General features: G+C 29.1%; 1 protein-coding gene across 3 annotated transcripts in view; it reads right to left on the reverse strand.

Annotated features, from left to right (window-relative positions):
• LOC129984821 (P-selectin-like) overlaps positions 1 to 23,457 on the reverse strand; it is a 42,949-nt gene that overhangs the window by 9,406 nt on the left and 10,086 nt on the right. For all 3 annotated transcript variants that reach the window (XM_056094783.1, XM_056094781.1, XM_056094782.1), the window contains 8 exons: positions 15,308 to 15,571; positions 13,475 to 13,645; positions 11,729 to 11,926; positions 9,689 to 9,865; positions 7,556 to 7,735; positions 5,504 to 5,683; positions 4,152 to 4,334; positions 1,586 to 1,774 (listed from right to left, as the gene is read on the reverse strand). In XM_056094783.1, coding sequence (XP_055950758.1) covers positions 1,586 to 1,774; positions 4,152 to 4,334; positions 5,504 to 5,683; positions 7,556 to 7,735; positions 9,689 to 9,865; positions 11,729 to 11,926; positions 13,475 to 13,645; positions 15,308 to 15,571 — 1,542 coding nt within the window. The remainder of the gene's footprint in view (positions 1 to 1,585; positions 1,775 to 4,151; positions 4,335 to 5,503; positions 5,684 to 7,555; positions 7,736 to 9,688; positions 9,866 to 11,728; positions 11,927 to 13,474; positions 13,646 to 15,307; positions 15,572 to 23,457) is intronic.

A 23,457-nucleotide genomic window follows, 5' to 3' on the forward strand; every position in this document is an offset into this window, starting at 1 on the left:
TCCATATTAGACAGGTTTTTTCCGAGATAAATGTTTTATCTCTGCTTCATAATGTAACACTTTTTGATATACTTTGTTTCTTAATTCCCAATTAAAATCTTTTCCATGTTGTTATGTGTCTATGTTCTTTCTTCCATTGTAGTGTACCTCTGTGCCAAATTTCGTGGCAACACAGTCAATAGTTTTTCATTATTCGCAGATTTTATGTTTGTGACTTTAATTTTGGACATGAGTGTACATTTTGTAATTTCTACAATACATACATAAGTGGGTTTTTTTTTTCATAGTATATTTTAAAAAAATAAATGCATGTAAGAGAAATATAAGAGAAGGAAATAACGAATAATTTCTCAACGTTAAAGTATTTTTTGTTTGTAATTTAGATTTTTTTTCTATAATTTTAAATTTATATATTTTCACTATTGTCATTGGTTTACTGATATCGGCCTAAGATATTCTTTATATATCCAATTTCCCTCTTGAAATTGAAATTTCTTCGTTACAGTAAAAATACAATTAATTCATTTATTATTAGCAGATATAAAACACAAACATAGATTCTTTCTGCTGAATTTGCGGAGATTCTGAAATATTGTGTCACTAATTTTCGTGGACTGACACCTTGTAATATAGAAATTTCCGGTCTACAACTTTAGATATTCGATTTTATAAATCTATCCAAGAATTAATGTAAAAGAATTTGGGATATTTATAAAACAAGAGAATTTTTTCAAAGACTAAAAAATAAACTACTTTTGTTTCCTTCATAAAAATCCTTAAAATTCAATACAATCATGGGAGAGTGCGTGGGAGAGTATTATCATTGGTACAAAAGGTTGTGCTGCCATCTATTATCAAACATGACAAATTGTAATTATAAATTTCAAAGATTCAGATATCACACGTTTAGTTTCCATGAAGATTTCTCATTTTAGATCCCTTTCTACCTTTGCATTAAGCAATTATACTTTTGTATTGCTTTAAAATTTCTACGATCATGAATTTGATTACTTATGAATGCTTGAAAAATATTGGTAGTATTAAAAATGGCTTAAAAATATTGGTAGTATTTAAAAAGTAACGTTATTTTAAAACATATCTAAAATTGGTGAGATTATAAACATGTATACTGATGCTTATTCTTCAGCTAATTTATAAATATAAGAAGCTAATATATTAATTTTTCATATTAAATAATTAAATTGTTAATTTCAGAAATAATAATTGTGGCTTTATATTCAGGAATAAATTTACATTTCCATCAGATTATTAAAATCTGTTTGGCATTCATAACTACTTATGTCTTAGCTTATAATTAAGGTATAAAGGCAAAATTAGCTATTTTCTTTTAATAAACAAATATTTCATGAATGTGAATCATTGTGAACATAAAATACTTTTTGCAAATTTTAAAGAAATAGATCATTTTAAATAAAACCCTATTTTCAGAATCAAACAGATAAAAGATTTAATTTTCAATAGGAAAAAAAACTCTTCTATTTTTTTGCCGATTCTACAAGGGCAAGGCGTATTCATTTTTAAACTTAAAAGGTAAATGTAGATATTTTTATATATTTTTAATTACTTTGGCAGTATGGTGGGTTTGTTGACCATTGTCCGCCTGATTCACACGTCAGAGTCCTCTGTCCTCTAAGAACGAAACCTTCATCACATCCAAAAACACAAGTCTCCCCGGCTCTGCCTGGAGCACATGTCCCTAACATGTAACCACCGTTAGGAGCGATTAAACTGGCGCAACCAGCTGGAGTTGCCCCTAAAACAAGTATCGATTTATAGGAAACATCATCAAAATCTTTTAATATATAAAACATATTTATGAATTTAGATGTAAAGGAAATATGTGCATAAATATACTTGGATGAAATAAGAGATCAAAGAAAAAAAATCTCATCTGTTAATATTCTTATTTTAAGATTTTAGGTAATATAGTTCATTTTTCTGATCACTGTATGAAATGAATATATATATATATATATATATATATATATATATATATATATATATATATATATATATATATATATATATATATATATATATATATATATATATATATATATATATATATATATATGTGGATTCTACCTTAGACTAAGCCATTGTATATATTTATTTTTCTGTTTATTTTTTATTTACTTATTTTTTTCATTTGTTTATTTATATTTTTTACTTTTTTTGTTTATTTATATATTTTTTTATTTAGTTCTATTTTTTTTTCTTCTAAATTTATATTGCCTATCTTCGATAAATTTTATTATTTACAATTTAGGTTCCAATGATGCTGTTGGAATACTATGTAGACTCTTCTGCTTGGGCTATTTAGACTTCTCCGCTTTTTCTTTTTTATGCCTACTCTTTTTTTTTCCTTTTTTTTTCTTTGGCTGTTTTTAGTTTTTATCTTCTAGTACACAAGATTATATATATATAAAAAAAATTGAATTGCTAGTCTTTTAATAGCTATTTAAATTCTATTTTTTTAAATTTTATTTATGAACTTTTACCGGTGTAACGCCACTTTTGACACACACCTAATCATCATCAGAATATATATATATATATATATATATATATATATATATATATATATATATATATATATATATATATATATATATATATATATATATATATATATATATATATATATATATATATAGTTTTCGCTGGATAATATCGCGTATAAACTTTAATAAAGACAAAAAAATGTAATCTTTTTTTAAATGTAAAGTTTAAATGGAGTTTTTATTTTGTCTCTAAGTGCTTCTGTTAATCAATAAAAACTTAGATGTACTAATTTTAGTATCATCTTAAATTATCAACTATTATTTTTTTAAAGATTTTGATGGACCTAATAGAACCTCTGATTGGCTGCATCTGTTTTGAAACTATATGGTTGTAAGCATAATGCCTACTATTATTCACTCCTTATTCTGTTAAAAATGCTCAGTAAATTTAAAATATATTCATGTTGGAACTGACTTCTATTCGAATGTTGACTCACTCATTACGACCTATTCGATTGCGAGCTACTGACTCACATATTATTTGTCAAATTACACAATTGCTACACCTTTGTCTCTGAAAAACGTTCAGAACAAGATATTTATAATAATGTGTGTAGTATATTTTATCGTAGTTGAATTCGTTGTTTGTCCATTCCTCCATTAGATGGATGTGAATAAAATACTTTCTGTTGCTCATTCTTTATTCTATGGAAAGTTCGCCGTAAATTTAAAATACATTCATGTCCGAATGTTGACTCAGGCAGACAGACATATTTGACAGTAAGCTAATGATTCAAACATCATTTGTGAAACTTCAGAATCGCTAAACCCTTTGTCTGTCGAGCATTTTTCAAAATAAGTTGTTGATAATAATGCTTGTAGATAGTTATATCGTGGCTGTCCATTAGGTAAACTCGTAGTTTGTCCATTACTCAACTAGATGGTAGTAAGTATGATCCTGCTATTATTCATTCCTTATTCTGTGGAAAATTCGTAGTAGATGTAGAATACATTCAGGCTCAAACTGACTTCTATCAGTTGATAAAAATGTTTGTAGATAATCAGTTGATAAAAATATTTGTAGATAATCAATTGATAAGAATGTTTATAGATAATCAGTTGATAAGAATGTTTATAGATAATCAGTTGATAAGAATGTTTATAGATAATCAGTTAATATAAATGTTTGTAGATAATCAGTTGATAAAAATGTTTGTATATAATCAGTTGATAAAAATGTTTGTAGATAATCAGTTGATAAAAATGTTTGTAGATAATCAATTGATAAGAATGTTTATAGATAATCAGTTGATAAGAATGTTTATAGATAATCAGTTAATATAAATGTTTGTAGATAATCAGTTGATAAAAATGTTTGTAGATAATCAATTGATAAGAATGTTTATAGATAATCAGTTGATAAGAATGTTTATAGATAATAAGTTAATATAAATGTTTGTAGATAATCAGTTGATAAAAATGTTTGTTTATAATCAGTTGATAAAAATGTTTGTAGATAATCAGTTGATAAAAATGTTTGTAGATAATCAGTTGATAAAAATGTTTGTAGAAAATCAGTTGATAATAATATTTGTAATATGTTATACTACTTGAATCCACACTTACTATTACAGGTGGGAACGGCAGAAGACCATCGACCTCCCGCCTGACAGTAAAGCGTTGCCTGTCCTGCCAAAGTATACCCAGCTTGACAGGTGAAAGAACAGCTCTGACCAACAGTTGCTTGTCTGCATTGTCCAGATAGGCCACCGTATGCAGGTGGATTGAGATCTGGGCAACCTGTTGGAGCTATAAAATACAAAGATTTTGTTTTCATGAAATATATGATTTTTTTAAAAATTTATTTGAAATTTAATTCATTATGAGAACTTTTTTTTTCTTTAAGACTGAATTATAGAACTTTTTTAATTGAACTATAGATTTTTTTTAATTTCTTAAAAATGCTATTTCAGTCATTTTTAATGAACAAAACAGAAAAAAATATAGTGTGTAGCAATTAAATAACTCTAACCTAATAACTCTTACATGGCGCTACCGTATTAACATCAAAGTATATTTTTCATGATCCTTCTGGGGAGAGGGGGTTCATTATTAGATTGTATTTTTAGTGTTCGTGCTTGTTTTGTCTTGTGAAATGGGAAACTTAGAAAATAATTAAATAACTATTCCAGAAATTCATATATTATTTTTATCTCTCTCGTAATGAAGTTACAAAGAGTCTCGTTCCTGCACGTGATAATATTCATAAAAGATTCATTGCATCTCAAATGAATTGTACACTACTAATCGGTATTCCTATACAAAAGCGACAGTTCACAGCGAATATTAACTTGAGTAAGCTGATAATTTGCAGTTATAAAATCTTGATATGTTTTGAAGGAAGCCTATTTTGGGCAATTTTGTAATAAAATTGACGATAATAGGCGAAAATTTTTTATATAAGTAAGCCTCCTTGAGGTACTTCATTTGTAAATTTGCCTAAAATGTTTCATTTTAAATTGTTAACAATTCATTAAGACATTTTATGGATCATATTTCTTGGACATTTGTTGATATAAACCTGAAATTTTTGAATATTTGCAGCTTAAATAAAAAATATTTTTCTCTTTTGAAGTTTCTGCTTAAAGGTTCCTACAAACTTTTAAATCTGAATTTCTGATAAAAGTCATACTTTGCAATCTTTCAATAATTTTAGAAAATTCTGCAAAATTTTAAGTAAATTTTAATTTAATACGTATATTTATAATCCATAATTTAAGTAATTAATATAGGTGTTTGTGGACATGTGGATACTGTAATTAAATCTTTTTTCAAGGTTCTATAATTAAATCTATAAAAAAACTATTAAAATTTTTTTAAAAAAAACTATAAAAAAGTTCTATAAAAAATCTAAACTTTATCCCAACATCAAAAAAATTAAATAAAATAATCTGAAATTTTAAATTTAATAACATTACCTGTGCAAGTTGGTGCAGCAGAGGACCATCTTCCACCAGCTTGACAATAGAGCGTAGATTGACCATTCAGTGTAAATCCAGCATCACACGTAAAACTGCAACTTTGACCTACCGTGGCCGATGTACACGAGCCAGAATTCCCTCCGTTTACGGGTGGATTTATGGCTGGACAACCTTCATCTGAAAAATCAATCAAATATAAAGTAATCTATTTTCGGATTTGGCCAAAGCATCTTCTTAAACATAAATCAAATCAGGTATTTATACTTGTAAGAATATATTGTTACGAAATTTCTGCGGTTCGTTTGGACAATGGGAGTTATATCGTGTGGAGAACGCTCAATCAGCAGGCGGCAGTAGAAAATAAAACAACGACGTTTATTTACACGAAGACACACAGGACAGCACAAAGACGACAACTATATACAGCATAGAAGACGATTATCTTCAGCCGAGATGTGCAGCATACAACAAGACTCTACTGCAGACAGTAGCGCACAGCTTCGTTCAGCACTAGCTTGACTCCGTCGCTGCTGTGCTAATCCCGACTACTCTTCTCTGTCGCTTCCGACTACGACTCAATTTACGTCGACGCCGGCAGCTGCAGGCAGTTCCTTTTATAGGTCCCAGGAGGCGGGGCTAGAAGTCTCTCAACCAATCAGGAACGTTCGAGGCATATCTCGGTTCCTACTGGATGGATCGGGAAAATTCTCGATGTTTCGGGTAGAATCTATTTTGGCGCCAAAGTCGCCAAATTCGTTTCCAAGTCTCCAAATGGTCGCCAAGCTCTGGGACCTCCTTTGGAACCAACTATGCTGGGAAGCAGCATCACAGATTCGTAACAATATATTTTTGTCATTTTTGATCATCTTTTTTTGTTTAAGCACCTTAAGAACACAATCTCTCATTGTGAATTTTGAGGAAAGTATAGAGATATTTTCTTTACTTTGAATAAGAAAGTTGAACTACCAGCAATCTGAAGTTCCTGAACTTAAATGATTTAAAAGAATAAGAGGGTTTATTTATGGCATTAACAAACGCGTGAAGAGATATATATTGATTCACATGCAATCTACTAATGGGTGTGCTCCAAATTTTAAAATTTTAATTACAATTCTTTAATTAGTTTAAATTTTAATATTATATAATAAAAACAATACACCATTTTTTCTCGATTTGGTTGCTTAAGTTTTCGCGTTATCGTTTGCTAGTGCTCTCTGAATTTTTTTTTTTTTGGGTGGATGCCGTCGTAAAAAATATTATTGATTTATCCATTTGATAGAAATCTGTCATCTAAGAACGAGGACCATTTGCCAATTTTAATTATCGTGTTCACAGAGAAAAAAATATAGCCCCAAGAGTGTGCTTTTCTTATTCAATAATATCTAAAAAGTGGAATTTCATCGAAATTCCGCATTCGAATCTTTTAAAATTTACAATAGATCCATTCTTCATATCGAAAATATGGCATCCAAACCCTATATTTGTTCTGAAGACAGGTGTCTGCTTCAGAGGAGACTTGATTCAGAAAGACTAATACCTGTACTATTTTGTTAATTTGTATCTATATATGGCATGATAGTGAAAATTTAATTTACGATTTTGACGATTTTTACTTTTTTGTTGTTTTAACTCATACTTTTACTAGACACACCATTAATATTAATATTTTAAAGCCAAAATATAGCCAGTATAGTATATATTCACGAAGTATAGTTGATAGTTTCATAATGGTGTATTTAATTTGCTGTTATTCTTAGCAAAGCTGAACCCTCGTGATTTCAGAGCTTTATCACCTGCTATTAAATAAAAGAAATTAGACATTAAGCAGCTTCCGTTCCGTGATTGCGCCAAAGTCATTTCCCAGTGAACGATTCCATTTAACTCAATATTGAAGGCTCAAGCACTTTCGGACAATCTAATGCTTATCACTTAAGGAAGGACATTTCGTCAAGTGAATTAAAGGAATAATCGTTGTTAATGGAATAATATATTGAGAAATATAATCAATACTAAAAACATTAAGCAGCTTAAGCATTTAGCCGTACTTACTGGCACACTGTGGTGGACTTCCTGACCATTGGCCATTGCTTCCACAAACTAAATTCGATTGTCCAACGAGACGGTAACCTGTATTACAATAGAAGTTGCACGACTGACCGACAACACCGGGATTGCAAGATCCAGAATTACCACCTGAATTCGGAGGCTGGAGGCCAGGACATGATCGAACTGAAATGAAAGCAATTCTTTGAATCTGCCGGCTTCAAATTTTCAGACAGCCAGTGTTCTAAAAGTTATAATCAAGTTATCTGTTCAAATTTAAATAAATTTTTTTAAAAAAAGAAAATGTTGATTATAATAGAAATTGAGGAATAATTATTTTTAAGGAAAATTATAAAACTGATAGTAGCTGAATTATGTTTTAATATAATCTTAATTAGCGATTATAACCTGCATTCACAGTATCAATGGTTTGGCGGCAGTTTGTGCTTTATAATGGATAGATCTTGAGTTCGAATCTCAATTTCGTGAAAAGACCTCCATGTAAATAAGCTTAGTATACGTTATATCTATTGAGGATTAATCGTCCTTCCGCTATGTAATACGTCAAATTGCAGAATAATCCAAGTGTTTAGTGAAGCTTCAAAATAATGAGATTAGTCCAAAATTTAGTCTCATGTTGCTTCAAAACAATACGCTGATATAAACTGAATTAAGTTAATTTTTCTCTCATTATCGAAACGACTAAAGAAATTAATTGTTCCAGGTTGTTTTGGTTATAGACAACGATAATAAAGTTCATTAAAAAGAATTTTCAAGACTGTATATTTATTAGTATTTTAAACAACAGAAAGTTATTTATTTAAAGCACATCTTTTTTAATCTTAACATTATTTTTTTTGAAATCTCATTATAAGATGGCGCCACTAGTATCAAATCGAAACTTAATCTAATGAGTTGACACATTCGTTGTCATGCTTTAAACTCATGACTCAGATCTTCTATCTTAATCAGATGACCACATGTTTGCTGCTTTTTAATTATAATAGAGAAATGGTCGTCTAATTCGATAGTCAGGGTGAGATAATTAGATGATAGATATGAATCATTGGCAGTCACACAGCGACCAACGTGTTAATTGATTGGTAATTATATTCTGAAAATATTTAAGTAAAACTTTGCCATAGAACACAAATTCTCAAAATTTCAAGTACATCAATATTAAGAAGTAAATAATTTATATCTTCACAAACATGAAATGAATGAATTGAATAAAATTATATAAAACAAAGATGTTATTTAAATTTTTTAGTTAAAATATTCAAATTGCTCAAAGAGATATTAAAGTTTCTTTAATTTTAATGAGAGAATAATTATTATTTTCTTTTTCATAATAGTGTTTTTTTAAGAGCGTAGATTATTTTTTGTAAAAAAAATATTTACAAATTTTTTTTAGACACTAGATTATGAAATTAATATTATGTCGGGGCTATTTTCAATATTACTTTTTTGAATATTTCAAAAATATTTCTATTTTAAAATTTTTTTTACTGATAGCGCATATGAATTGATCCTCACTATTATTAGTTAACTGTATTATTGTTGAAGAAATAATATACATAACTATTAATCGTGAAATTTTTAGCTAGGCGAATAACTAAGAAAGAATGTTAGATAGCTAAAAGTTACCAATTATTCTTAGTTAATCACCCAAAATTAAACTTTTTTCAGATCTAAACCTATATTTTACTGAAATCTATGAAATGGTTCCCTTAAAAAAATATTTTTCATAAAAACTAAAAAGTTATTTTTTTTTTCATTCGACCACATGCAATAAAAAGAAATCATTAGACTGACAATCTATGCCCCAACTATTTAATTACCGATTAGAACTAACGGTACTTTTCCGTTAGTAGGGCGCAAGCGAAAAATCGCCAAATAATGTAGAATTCCGCCAAATTCGCATTTTGGTTCACAATCCGTTAGCCGAGCGCAAGCGAAAAATCGCCAAATAATGTAGAATTCCGCCAAATTTCTTACTCCAAATTCGTGTTTGGTTCACAATTGGCGACATTGGTGCCCGGCTAACAGAAAAGTACCAAACTAACAAAGTATTTAATGAGGATTAACAGGATTTAGTGGACTCCAGTTACAAAAAAACATGGATGATAATTTACTTACTAGAGCATGTGGGTATATTTCCTGACCACTGTCCATTTGTCTGGCATACTAGAGTTGATGTCCCTGTAAGCGTGTAGCCTGCTTGACATGTGACAGTGCAAGACTGTCCTGGCACACCTGGGTCACATGTTCCTGAAAGAGCTGCATTCGGCACTTGGATATCAGGACATCCACTGGCTAACAAAGTACGTGGAAAACATAATATTTATTAAGTTGTAAATATGGGAGAAATATATCTAAGAGAGAATAGTTAGTCTAATGCACACTATTTTAAGCTAAGATGTGTATAAAGTTTTACATAATTATTTTTAAATAAAATGTGTCGAAATTGTTTTAAAAGTATTTTCTGAATTATTCATATAAAGAATTATGTATAATTCCTTATATTTTTTAAAAACTAAAGGAAATGAATTTGTGTGTTTTAAATATTTCCGCTTTAATCCCAATAGGCATTCAGTTAAAATTTCAGTTCATATCAAAAAGGCAATATTAATAATTCCATACATGTGCATCACCATATTTATAAGACATTTTAAAGATTATATTTAATTTGTAATAAGGGAGACTATATCTACGAATTTTGAATTTTATTAATTTGTATTCTTCGCATCTATATTTCCACAAATATCATTACTTGTATAAATGATATTAAGATATTAATATAATTTAAGATAATAGATTCTTTTTACAAATTGATGATAAGAGATACTTTTATCATCAAACCAAAAACTAATCTAATAAATGATGATGCCGTGTCCACTTTACCACGCGAAAGGGGGTGCAGTAGCTTCTGAGGGTAAAGATCCCTGAGCACCCAAAGGCAGAGGTCTAACTTCTAGCTCATATGAAGATGAAACTCACACATTCGCTTGCACAATCCCTTTTTACAAGGGGGCACATTCACACACCTCGCAGATAGAACACAGACGAAGAATAACCATACCCGAACCGGGATTTGAGCCCGGGGAAGATGCGCTACCCCTAAGCAAGGATGCCGGCAATCTGATAAATGAATCTCATAAAAGCAAAAATTATTGTGATGTAGACAAATAAGTTTTTTTCCAAAGAAATTTTGAAATTATTAATTTTAATTCCCCAAATAAAGATCATCCAATATAATCATTTTGCTGAACATTTACTTTCTTGTTTAATGTGATTATAAATTAATCAGTCAATTCTTTGAAACGCTACAGTCATGATGGTAACGCATGGAAACAGACTAAAAATCATTGCATATGCAATCAATTTTTGAGAATGTTGTGAAAGAAAACTATAATGTATCATCTTAAACACTGGCTGTTTGCTTTTTAAAAATCAGATCACAAAATAGAATTGCACCAGCCAGACCTTATTCCAATGATTGTTTTCTTGAAGAATTTGACTTATCGAATGATCATTGCTCTTATGGAAAAATAGTTATCAGAAGATTGTTGACTGTCCTTTGTCTAATCGCTAACTATTCATCTTCAGAAATAAAAGCAACAAGGATTCATTCAGATTAAAATCCATAATTTTTATTCGCAGTTTGCATTTTCAAACTCAAGCGTACTCATATAAAGAAGAAAATTCGTTATATTTCCGCTTTCGCCTCTCCGCTGAACTGCTTGCACATGCTCTTGGCTTGTATTGCTTTTACATGCTCTCGGCTTGCATTCCTTGCACATGCGCGGGTGCATGGAGGAAGAGATCGACTTCACCACAATCTTGACGGATGTTTAACAGCTGTTCTGCATACTACTTGTGTTCAAATATGTGAAGTTAGTTACTATGTTACATTCTCATAAATGCCTAAGTAAACACTGTGGTCACTTTGAGAACCATTTTAAGTAAGCAGCACTTCTAGTGATAGTATCAGATCTGATTTTGCATATGAATATTTCTGGAAGATTCTACCTCAAAGAATAACGATTCTATGGAAATTTTTGTATAATTTGAGGCGAGGCTTCAAATTCGGTACATCTTATGTAGCCCCAATAGAAAATTATGCATAAGAATTTAATTTTTTTTAAAAACGAATTATGTCAAATCGTTTAAACTTACAGAGGCATCTAGGCAAGGAGTTGGACCATTGGCCATTTGTTTGACAGATGAGAACTCTTGTATCTGAAGGCCTATATCCACTTATGCACACCAACTGACAGGTATCCCCACTGTTAGCTGCCGTACAGCTACCAACTAGCCTCCCACCTTCTGGGGCATTGAGCGTTGGGCATATATTGGTGACTTCCGGAGTGCTGCCTGATAGTAGAAAATAACATATTATATTATGCAAACAATAAACTCTTCTATGATTCTTTTGATGAACAAAATTTAAGACACGCATGAAATATACTCGGAACTTCAAATAATTGTTTATCTTTTATATTTTGTTGCCTTTGATAGTTCATTCTTTTATGAATTCTTAATTTTTATAGCATAAAGAATTAGTTATGAAGTGTTACTTTGCTTCCATTTCCTCTTCCATATTTTGTATAATAAATTACCACAACTTAATATTTGAATATAAATGCTACGTGATTAAAAGAAAATAATTTATATAAAAAGTAATAGCGAAATATCTAACGTTCAATGTTAATACTTTTTATATCTTTCTCCCAATATTTTATATTTAGGGGTCGATTCAGTAAACTATAATAAAATTTTTTCCTTTTTTTCCAAATTATTTGCTTTTTGTTCATATTTTGTAAGAAGTTTGAAAATTCTTTAAAAATAAATTATATATTTCGTAACTTTCTCATACATTCATTTACAAATAATAATAGCATATATATATTTTTGCTTTCTGTTTTAAACATATTTCTTAATATTTACTCTCTAATGTTGTAATTGTTAAAAAATAATCTAAAATGTATTTTGGAAAACAAAAAGAAATAAACAATGTAATGCAAAAAAGGGCTTTATGTGTAATTATCAGAATAATATCCCTATTTAATATTAGCATGAAATGGCTAAATTTTTGAAGAACACGCTTTAAATAAGTATATTCTGTATTCATGAAACTATAAAGTGTCTTTGATAAAACGAGAAATGTAAAAAATTGATACAAAGCATTTCAAGATGAAGCCACTTTAGTAAGGAAACTTTTCTCTGAAAATGAAGCTCCTGATAATGGCATTTGTGCTGCCATCTATGAAAAATAATAATAACTAGATTTCTCAGACGGGAAAGCCATCACAGAATTAAAAAAAAAATACATTTTCGGAAAATCTTTTCAAAATTCAAATCTTTTCAAATTCAAAATTTTTGAAAGTGAAAAGATATGGAGGAATACAAAATAAGTTTATAAATTACTTTTAAATAAAAAAAAATTCAAAATGTATAATGAAAAAGCACTCCTTGAAAAGAATCTTATTATAAAGTAGAAACAATTGAAATCCCCACTACTTCATTAAGATTTTGTAAATGCATTTTCTATAATGAATGAATGGAAAATAATATTTAGAATAATAAAAAAATCGAAACATTACTTTACATTATTTTTATTAATAATAAATTCAATAAGCTGTTGTACAGTGCAAAATAATTTTAAATGAAATGCTTTAAATCTGACTAAATGTTTACTGAATGTATTAAAAACAAAAAGAATAAAGTTTTATAGAGAATTAAAAAAATAATTGAAACAAAAATTGATTGAAAACCTTATCTCCAATAATGTGTAATAAAGATATTTTTCCATTTAAAGAAACGCTGGCAAATACTACAACAGCATCTATTTTGTCTTTCTGTTTTTGTGTTCTTACTAGCTCTCATTAAACCATTATTAAAAGAAATTCTTTTACTCCTTACGTCGGCAGGAAGGTAACGGTTCATTCCATGAGCCAGAGGGGGAGCAGGTAATAACAGAGGATCCCACCAACATATATCCAGGATTGCAACTGACTCTGCAAATAGTGAGACCGCCGTCAATAACGCAATCGGTGTCTCCATTCAGAATGCTGAAAGTGTTGCAGATGGCTCCTGTAATCGAATACATAGTTAAGATATTGTTAAAAACAAAATTTTATAATAAAATTCTCTGAAAGTTTGTTAACAGCATCACAAATTATCATTTTTTTTACGCCTGTTTAAAAAGGAACTTTAATTCAGAAAACATTCAACTATAAAAAAATAGTACTGATTTACGGAAATGACAGAGCTCTTTTAAATTTTCTAGGAATTATTTTAAATAGAAACAAATTAAGATATAAAAATAAATTGGTTCAGCAATAGCTGAATGGCAAATACTTGTATGTATTTAACTTTTGTATACTTTGCAGATAAACTCTGTCGTGCAATATAACTAAATTGAGAATGTAACAAAAAATATAATTAATATGGACAAAACAATATCAAATCAATTATTTGTAGAATATTTAATCAAATAAATTTAAATAATCTTTTGTTTCATTAAAAGTTGAAAATGCCTATACATATTTCAAAGTTGCAGACTCGTATTTAATTAACTTAGTTAATAAAATACTTCAAAATCTTTTTTAAAAAAAATAAGAATGGGAAAATATTTTAATGAATTGTAGATACATTTTATTTCACTTTAATTATAAATCTTAACTTTAATTATAAAATCTTAACTTTAAATTTTAAATTTATTTAATGAATAGAGTTTTATTATGTTTATATATAATATATATGAAAAATAAAAAATAATAAATTAAAAATATTATTTATGTTATATTGTTCGATGTTTTGATATTGAGACTATCTGAATTTGCTTAGAAACGGTATTGTTTAATCCAATGAATCATAATTATTCAGTTGATCTCATAGGCATTTCCTAAAATATTTAATAGCGACAATTTGTAAAATGGAAATTATTATTTCCATTTTACAAATAATTGCCGCTTTTAATTTTAATTTTTCTTTGTTTGAACTTACAAATGAGAGTATATTTGAGAATGTAAGTTTAAAGTGAGGTTAAAAGTGTTAAAATCAAATAGACATTCCAAAATATTGTATAAAGGCGAAAATGTAATGATACAATTTAACAGTATTAATTATTGAATATATACAATCCATCGAAACGATTTAATATATCATTTTTAATAGTACTTTGTAAACGTTTTAGCATAGTTTGTAGAAGTGAAGTAAGAAATTTTAAAAAGTTATTAGATTCCCTATTCCAAACGTACGTCCATTTTAAAAATATGTGAATAAATATGGTAATCCTCGAAAATATGTGAATAAATATGGCAATCTTCAAAAATATAAGAATAAATATGGTAATCTTTAAAAATATGGGAATAAATATGGCGCTCTTCAAAAATATGTGAATAAATATAGTAATCTTTGAAAATATGTGAATAAATATGGTAATCTTTGAAAATATGCTAATAAATATGATAATCTTCAAAAATATATGAATAAATATGGTAATCTTTGAAAATATGTGAATAAGTGCAATAATTTTAGTTAACATTTTAAGAAGTATCACAGAAGAACAAATTTCAAATTGCATAAATCAGTTTTTATAAAATATCATAAATTATTCCAAGAGGTAGATTTTGTTTAAATGAAAAAATAATACAAAAAGAAAATCTAAAAGACTTCTAAACATATATTTAAGTGTATACTCGTAATTATAATAATATGTGTAAATATAAGAGAAAGAGAATTTGGTGCTACCACTAGTCCTTCTGCAGTACGGCGGATAAGAACTCCATTGACCATTGGGCAAACATGTGATTCTCGAATTCGCTCCAGAAACTGCATAGCCGCCATCGCAGAGGACAAAGCAGGATTGACCACTAATACCTGGGTTGCACTGGCCTTCTACATAACCATTTTCTGGAGGATACAAGGCAGGACAAGTAATACTGCCACAGTTGCAACCACCGCAATTATTAACACAACCACCACGGCAGTTATCGTTGCAACCATAATTTAACTCTATAAAAATAAAAATGAATTAATTAAAAATAACATGTTACTTTCCTATTTATACCTACAGGTCAGTGGCAATATAAATCATTACCAAATAAAAGAAAATATACAGACATGAATCAAAAATATTCTTGCACAGCCAGTACTTTTGTGAGTGTATGGTTTTACAATATCGATGCATTAAAGTGGATTTCTTCTGATTACCGATGAATTATAGTTTATTCTTAAATCTAATTTTAGTAGCACATAATTTAATACATAGCTGGAATTTCAACAGCTTTAGTTCTATGAGATTTGACTCGTCCAAAGCCAGGAGTAGGGGCTTTATCTAATGGACTAATTCCTGATCAGTCATTCATATGGAAGGATCTATTCTTTTTTTCTTTCTTTTTTTTTAAGGGTGAAAAATTACCCAGGGTTTGAGGCACTGGAATTCTGATACCAACCGTACTCATGGAGTTAAATATTACATATCGGATTTCCTTACAATATTTGATTTACATGTTGTCTCTACCCCCTCCCAAAAAAAAAAGGGCTGTGATAAAACAAGTCAGGAAGTATAATGTCAATTTAAGGAAAGTATGATCGGAAATTATTGATTCAGCCTTAAATTAATGCACTAACAAACATTAGACATTGGTGTAGAAAGGAATAAACATAAAAAAAGGAAATAAAATTTTAAAAAACTGTTACTTTATTATAAACTGATAAAGTAAAATCATAGAATGTTTCTCCACCGATTCAAGCGAATGAGAGAATGCCAGATTCTTCCAAAAATATCTAGCGTATAAATAATTTAGTTAGTAATACCACAGATTCGTAGACAGTATGAGATCTTTTAGAAAATCCATAGACATAATACAATATTATTTGAAGTGATCTCAAAAGAATCAAAGCGGTGAAAAATCAGATAATTGTAGTAGCCTTGTCGTACTTTCCAGCAACTACCATCCGTCATATGTAACTTTTTAACATTATTTATAGCTGGAAATTCAAACGTACCGGAAATATGGTACATTGTTAGTAAATATCATCTGTTTCTTAGCATAAATTAGAGCAAACGTGCATCTCATGAAATTCTTGATCGTTGATTATGCGGTACGTGTAGATATTTAATTCATCTGTACCAAAAACATTATCACATAATCCTCTCTTATTGAAAAGTCACATTAGATCTTTATGAAATTTAATTATTAGGCAATTTTCAAAAAGTCATATGGAATGGCTATAAATGTTAACAATATTTTCCAAGGTAAACGAGATCTCATTGGTGAATAGTATTGTTTCGAGGGATTATGGAGATGTTATCTTACAAATCTGTCCAACATATATTTCTTTGTTCAGTCGTTGTATATTCTGCATATGATAAAAACGTATATCTGCCTCACTCAAAGCATACTACTAAGAAATGTTCATTAATCTATGTTCTACCATTGAAATTTATGTTTATCTCTCATTCAAACTTATGTTTATCTACCATTCAAATTTCTGTTTATCTTAGTTCTACCATTCAAATTCCTATACATTTTAGTACTGTCATTCAAACTTATGTTCATTGCACAATAGTAGATGAAGAGTTTTCAATATGCCACAAAACAAATTCTTTTTTCTGATTTTAGCACACTTTATATATATCTTTTCTTGTAGTAGATAATACTCTCGTATCTTCATATGATAGACAGTTATTGACAATCTTCAAATGATGAGAAAATAACCATTTAGGAAGCCTCTCATGTTATAATCATGTTCTTCTATTCATTCATAAGCAATTGATTTATCTTACATCAACTCCCACCGGGAAGTACATCAGAAATGAGAATGATAATTTTCCGGTATGATGCTTGATTCTCACCATCCTAATGAATACAGAAATGGCGGGGCTTGGATACCTCTTATCGATGACGGGAAGTGCTGTACTGTAGCTGGTGATGACCCTTAAGACTCAACTATAGTTCCCGCCAATGCTGTAGGGGCAATTCAGTCTAAATTTAATCCGAATGCCTTTAACTTGGCGGGGAGGAGTAGCCAGTATGGTTACCTTACATCAATTGCAAATATGTAATTTCTTCATTCAATAGGTCATGAGAGTATGTTAGCGCAGTCAAATTATAGAAGTACATATTATGTTGCATTAAAAAGTTACTCTTCATTTACGCTAGATTTATGCAATTTTCTTCGCATTCATTGTTTGCCATTTGCTTCATCAACATTTTTACTCTATCATTCCGTCTTTCCTATGACCCGCATACTTAAGTAGCAGAGCTTCAGTTATTTTGTAATTGAATGAATGATATAAGTATACCTTAATGTAATATACTAAATTTGCTTACCATGGAATATCATCTTATACAGTTTGCAGAATTGAATGTATTATCCGCTAGCGTTTTATATAAAAATGCTAGTAGATAAAAAGTGCTAATAAAACGTTCTTCTTACGTCATCACAAAATAAAAAAATTGATTTCCATTTTATATATATTTACATTTATTATCAATATTGTTGGTGTTATTTATCCTATTTTCTTTTAAAAAATACGTGATTCAACCAAGCTATCTAATTCAAAATTTCAATATTTTCAATCGAATGGAAGCATTAAAATGGAAGATCATACAAATTATGTAAAATATTGAAGAAATCTGAAAATAGTTTTTTCAGAGTGTATGTATGGAAAATGTTGATATAAGCATTACATAAATATAGTGTTCAAGTTAGTGTCTCTGGTATTCAAATGATCATATGGCGGGAAATGAATGTATTTTTTCTTCCTTTCTTTCAGTAAGGCAATAATATTCTTGATACTTTTGGAGTTACCATTTGTCTCCTTATTATCATCGAAAAAAACCTATAAAAAAGGGATGGTTAACTTCTGCAACTGTTTTTGCCATAAACATTTGCTTACTGAAGTGATTTTTTTTGTTGTTGTTGAACTCAAAATCTCATTGTAAAGACGACAGACTGTAAATGATAGGAGAATCATAGGGGTTTTAAAGATAAAACCTTTTACTTTTTTAATATTGTAGCTTTTTTTCATTTGAATGCGAAATGAACATGTCTTTATCGATCAGACTATCATATGAAATATAAGAATTAACTTCAAACTACTGATATATTAAAATTTCTGAGAAGAAATTCTAATGAGATTCTTCAGAACTTTCTATATTTGTTTACTTTGTTAAGTATTTCCTTTATTGTTCTTTTTGAATACAAATTTCAAGAATTTTCTTTTAATTGATATAATTTAAAATTTTGATTAAGCTGGTCTGATTGTATAGTTTTATATATTTAGTCTTCTCTTAAAAATGAACTAGCTTTGAAACCTATTTCTGATCTTTTGATCAAACTTTTGAATTAAAAAACAGTTATTCAGTTCAAGAATAATGTCGCAAAAGGAAGATCTGCACATAGTCAGCGTGGCTCAGAGGTAAAGTACACACTTGTAACGCACAAAGTCAAGGATTCGAACCCCAGTCAAGTAGCATTACTTTAAAGGTTAAACTTTAATTTCTAGTTATTCTTTTGTTAATATTCCAGAAGCTTCCAGAACATTCTATAACCTTCTTTATAATTCTAGGTTATTCTGTAAAGGTATAAATTCTGAGTTCCACAGGCAGTGGGATCATTTCTTCGCCAGAAATGTTACGAAATGCTTAGAGCTAATAAATATGATATAGCGTTACTTTGATCTGTTACTTTAGATATTCGTGACAGTATTATCATTTCACAAAAATGTTGATTTTCTTTTTAATAATTATTAAAAAGCGAATTTAAGTTGCCATGCTTCAGGGATCATATGCATTATTATTATTGTTATCAGAGATGAACTTTTAAATGTTAATCATAAACAAAATAAAACTCGATAAATAAATGAATGCTTGTGAGCGTGTACGACGGTTGAATAATACATGAAAAGTGAAAGCTAAGTTCACCTGATATGTTTTATGCGATGACTATGACGGTTAGAGATACCTCTCGTAATCTCAAACCGTTTTCCTCTAATGAACATGCTTCAGAGTTTATTAATATACTTGGAGCAATGGTTCCACATTCATCTGAACAATCAATGGATATTGGCAATGAATTTTTCATATTCTTGATGTTATATACACGCGATATATGTAATGTCAAAACACAATAATCTAATGCCTTTTAAATTTTATTGTATGCCGTGTGCGTGGAACATGTTTCGGAGTATACCAGAAGAATACATTTCAAAATAAACAGATTAGATAAAGGAATGCTTTATTATTGCATCCGATTCATCAAATCGTCTTTATTTTTGATAATTTTCTTTAATTGTTCAGTTTGAAGAGGTATGAGACGCTCGAGGATAGAACCTGGGACCTGTTGGTATCACGTCCGGGTCACCAATGTGCAAGTTTGAGGTTCGTACTCGCAACATTAGGGTTCATAGCCGAGTAATAAAGCCACTAGACAAAAGTGTACACTCTTCTCCGGAAGTTGTTATCTGGCTTATGATGTTACCACCACAAGTTCGAGCAATTTAAATTGAAAAAAATTCCACAATATAACTGCGCATTGTTGCCACAAAACGGAAGAAAATCAACTCTAATTGTCAGATGTGCTGAAACTTTGAATATGTTTGAAAGAAATTCAGGAGATATGTCATTTGAGTGTATTTTATAAATGTTACTCCCAAAATACTTCATCAAACACACTTTGTCAGTAATTTGAAACACTTTTTATCACCGTTTATGTTCACTTTAAGAATATTATTTCTTACCACATGCAGATGTGTGTCCACTCCAAGTTCCATTTTCTCGGCAAACTCGAACTTTACTGCCAATCAGATAGTAGGGTTCTCTGCAGTCAAATATACACTCAGCACCAACATATCTTTCGCAATCTCCTAGTATTTGACCATTCCAAGGTTTCTGTAATTTTGGACATTCTGCAACAAGATAATTCAGCAAGAAAATCAAAGAATCTTTTATATTCGATGTGAAAACAAACCTGTCCAACATATTCATTACCTCATCCAAGTGGGTAAAATGTAATTAAATACATGCTTTCCCATTTTTCAGTTGCAAAATTGACATTTTTTTCATAAATGCAGAATGAACTATTTATAATTCTTCATAAATTTATCTTGTGCTTGTAATGAAAGTTATTGTGATATATTATATGTCCAATTGGCTCTTTCCAAACAATATTTTGTATGCATTTTGTTATACTACCAGCCAAAAATTGTTCTTTGATTATTATTATAGATCAAAATTATTTCGTCCAAGCACTTTTCGCTTAAAAAATGAAATTATTTCAATCAAAAACTCAAATTTTATATTATATATGCGGCATTTAGATATCATATACAAATCGCAACAGCAGCAAAATAATCAATTGATATTCCTTCAGAAATTTGTTTTGCATTTGGAATAAAATTTGAATCAACATCTTTTATTATCATCTAATGCAATCCAAACTATATTTCAATAATTTCTGCATATTTCAAATCAAATTAGCTCTAAGATTAACATGTATGATCAAACTGAATATTTTAATATATTTTCTTTATTTAAAATTGATAAATTAGAATTTTATTTTTTGAATAAATAGTACGAAACTGATTTTAATTTTGCTGATATCGTCTGCATGTATTTGTTGTTATAAACGTATGATACATTCTTTTTAGTTTCTGCTTTCACCAATATTGTATCTAATTCAATCAATCCAAAAATTTTTGCTTGCACTTTATACCAATAAAACATTAGAAAAAGGAAAGGCAAATTTTCCAGATTATTTGTAAAAGAGAAAATAAGGCCTATTTTCAGCAGTTGTGCTTCGTGTGTATTTCAAATGACATTTTTCATTATTGCCATGAAAGAAGCTTGATGTTAAATTATTTCACCTTGACAGTCTATTTTATTCCTTATTCGAATCCTAAATTCAATAAAACTCATAAGAATATCTTGATGGCATTTTGATGTTTGTCAATAAATCGGTTGCTTTCAGAAATTAATTTTGTTTCGCTAATCGGAAAGATTTCCAACAATAATTGCAATTTTTTTTTATTATAATGGATTTTTAGTTTTATAACAAAATTGCAACTCAGATAAATCGCCTTAAAATGATTTATCCGCCCACCAAAATTTAGATAAGTTATAGATAATTTGAAGCTTGACTCTGCCACATTCGACGTTTCTTATCTTTAATAAGTTATTTGGTTATCTCCCAATTTTGTTCGTCGAATCAAATAATTTTGCCTTAAATTAAGATGATTAAATAGAACAAAACTATCCAATTCCACGCTTGGCAAAAAATATTCACTCTATGCCTGAATATTACCATCGTTTCTTATGCTTCTTTTTTACCTTATTGATATCTTATATTTCTTATTTTCATTTTTGCTTAAGAATTTCTTCATATCTTGTTTCTTTCATCGAGAGGCACCTCGTATATGGTAGGTGAAAAACTTCAGGTGCAGTAGTTAGATAGACACATAGGCTGTAGAGTCAAATTATTTCCACTTCAATGACGGAAATTCGGTGAATCCTGTGGGAGGCATTTTGCGAAAGTGGGTGATAATTCAATATTATTTCCCATCTTCCTGCTGGCTCGAAGATTATTTAATTAGCCCCGGATGCTTCTGTAGAACAAAGATGCATCTATGTTTAATTGAATATCTTATTAAAGAGGCTTTCCTTTTATCTATGCATTTTTTTGTCTTATTAAAATAGCTCTAACTTTTAATATAACAAAAATATCCCAGTTTCAGCTTTAATTTAAATTTGCCTCCTTGCACAATTTATGTTTTGAATTTTGATATTTATTCATTTCTTCTACTATTTTTGATGATGGGCTTCAATTGAATCAACTGTTTTTCTCACTTTAAGGACTTCTCTTTTGTTTTCAGGAACTCTTCGATTACCATGTGTATATCGGAAAATGTAAACAATAATTCCATATATTTTAAATTATTTTTGCATAATGACTGCTTGGTTTTATTTCAATGCTATAATTAATTAGTATAAGACTCTAGCAGTGTATGTGCAATGTGCTTCACAGATTTAGATGTGCTGTCATTGAAGTTTTTTTCGTAATATGATCTAGTAAACAGCAAAAAAAAAAGTATCATAATCAAACTAAATATTTAGAAAATCATTCAGAATTCCATCTTCTAAATCATTATATGTAGTGAAATCACACAAGATATTTAGAAGCAATTTATTTAAATCAATTTTAATTCGTCATTCAAAGTCTTCGTATATAGGAACGAATATTTTCTCCAAAAGCAACTTCCAATCAAATTGTTTCGATATTTTTCATGTGTCTTTATTATCCATTTAGAATTGACTGAAACAAAATCACGTGGTACAGTAAAAAAGCTCATGTGAGTAAATTGTTCCTTTCCTATGTAGATATCAAAGAAATCATCCAATAGACATCGTTTGTTTTTTGATTATTTGAGTGAACAATCGAGAGAAGCAATAATTCAAGTAATAAATTCGACAAAGAAATTATAAGAGCCAATAGATTCTTTTGGAAATATGCCCTTAAAACGGGATCTATCTTTCAAACTTATAGTATAATTATTTAAAATAATAGTACATTAACCATAATCCTGTTCACGCCTACAGCTTAAACTTTTGAATCTTATTTCCTATAAAAAATAAATTAATAATTAAAATATATTTCAAAGGCAATAAGTAAATAATTTAAGCATGTCTTACATATGAAAAATTCAATAATTCATCTATAAGTCAAAATAGATTTGAGAATTGAATATAAATCATATAATAAACTTTTTATGTTGCGTTTAATAGGTCATTTGCTGGAAATAATCTTCTGTTAATGACATCTAAATCTCTAAGGTCTGGATTCGAACTGTAACAAATTAATTTTTAATCATCAGCCAGTGATAATATTACAGGAGA

This window comes from Argiope bruennichi, chromosome 9, assembly GCF_947563725.1.
Source record: "Argiope bruennichi chromosome 9, qqArgBrue1.1, whole genome shotgun sequence".
NCBI lineage: Eukaryota > Metazoa > Arthropoda > Arachnida > Araneae > Araneidae > Argiope > Argiope bruennichi.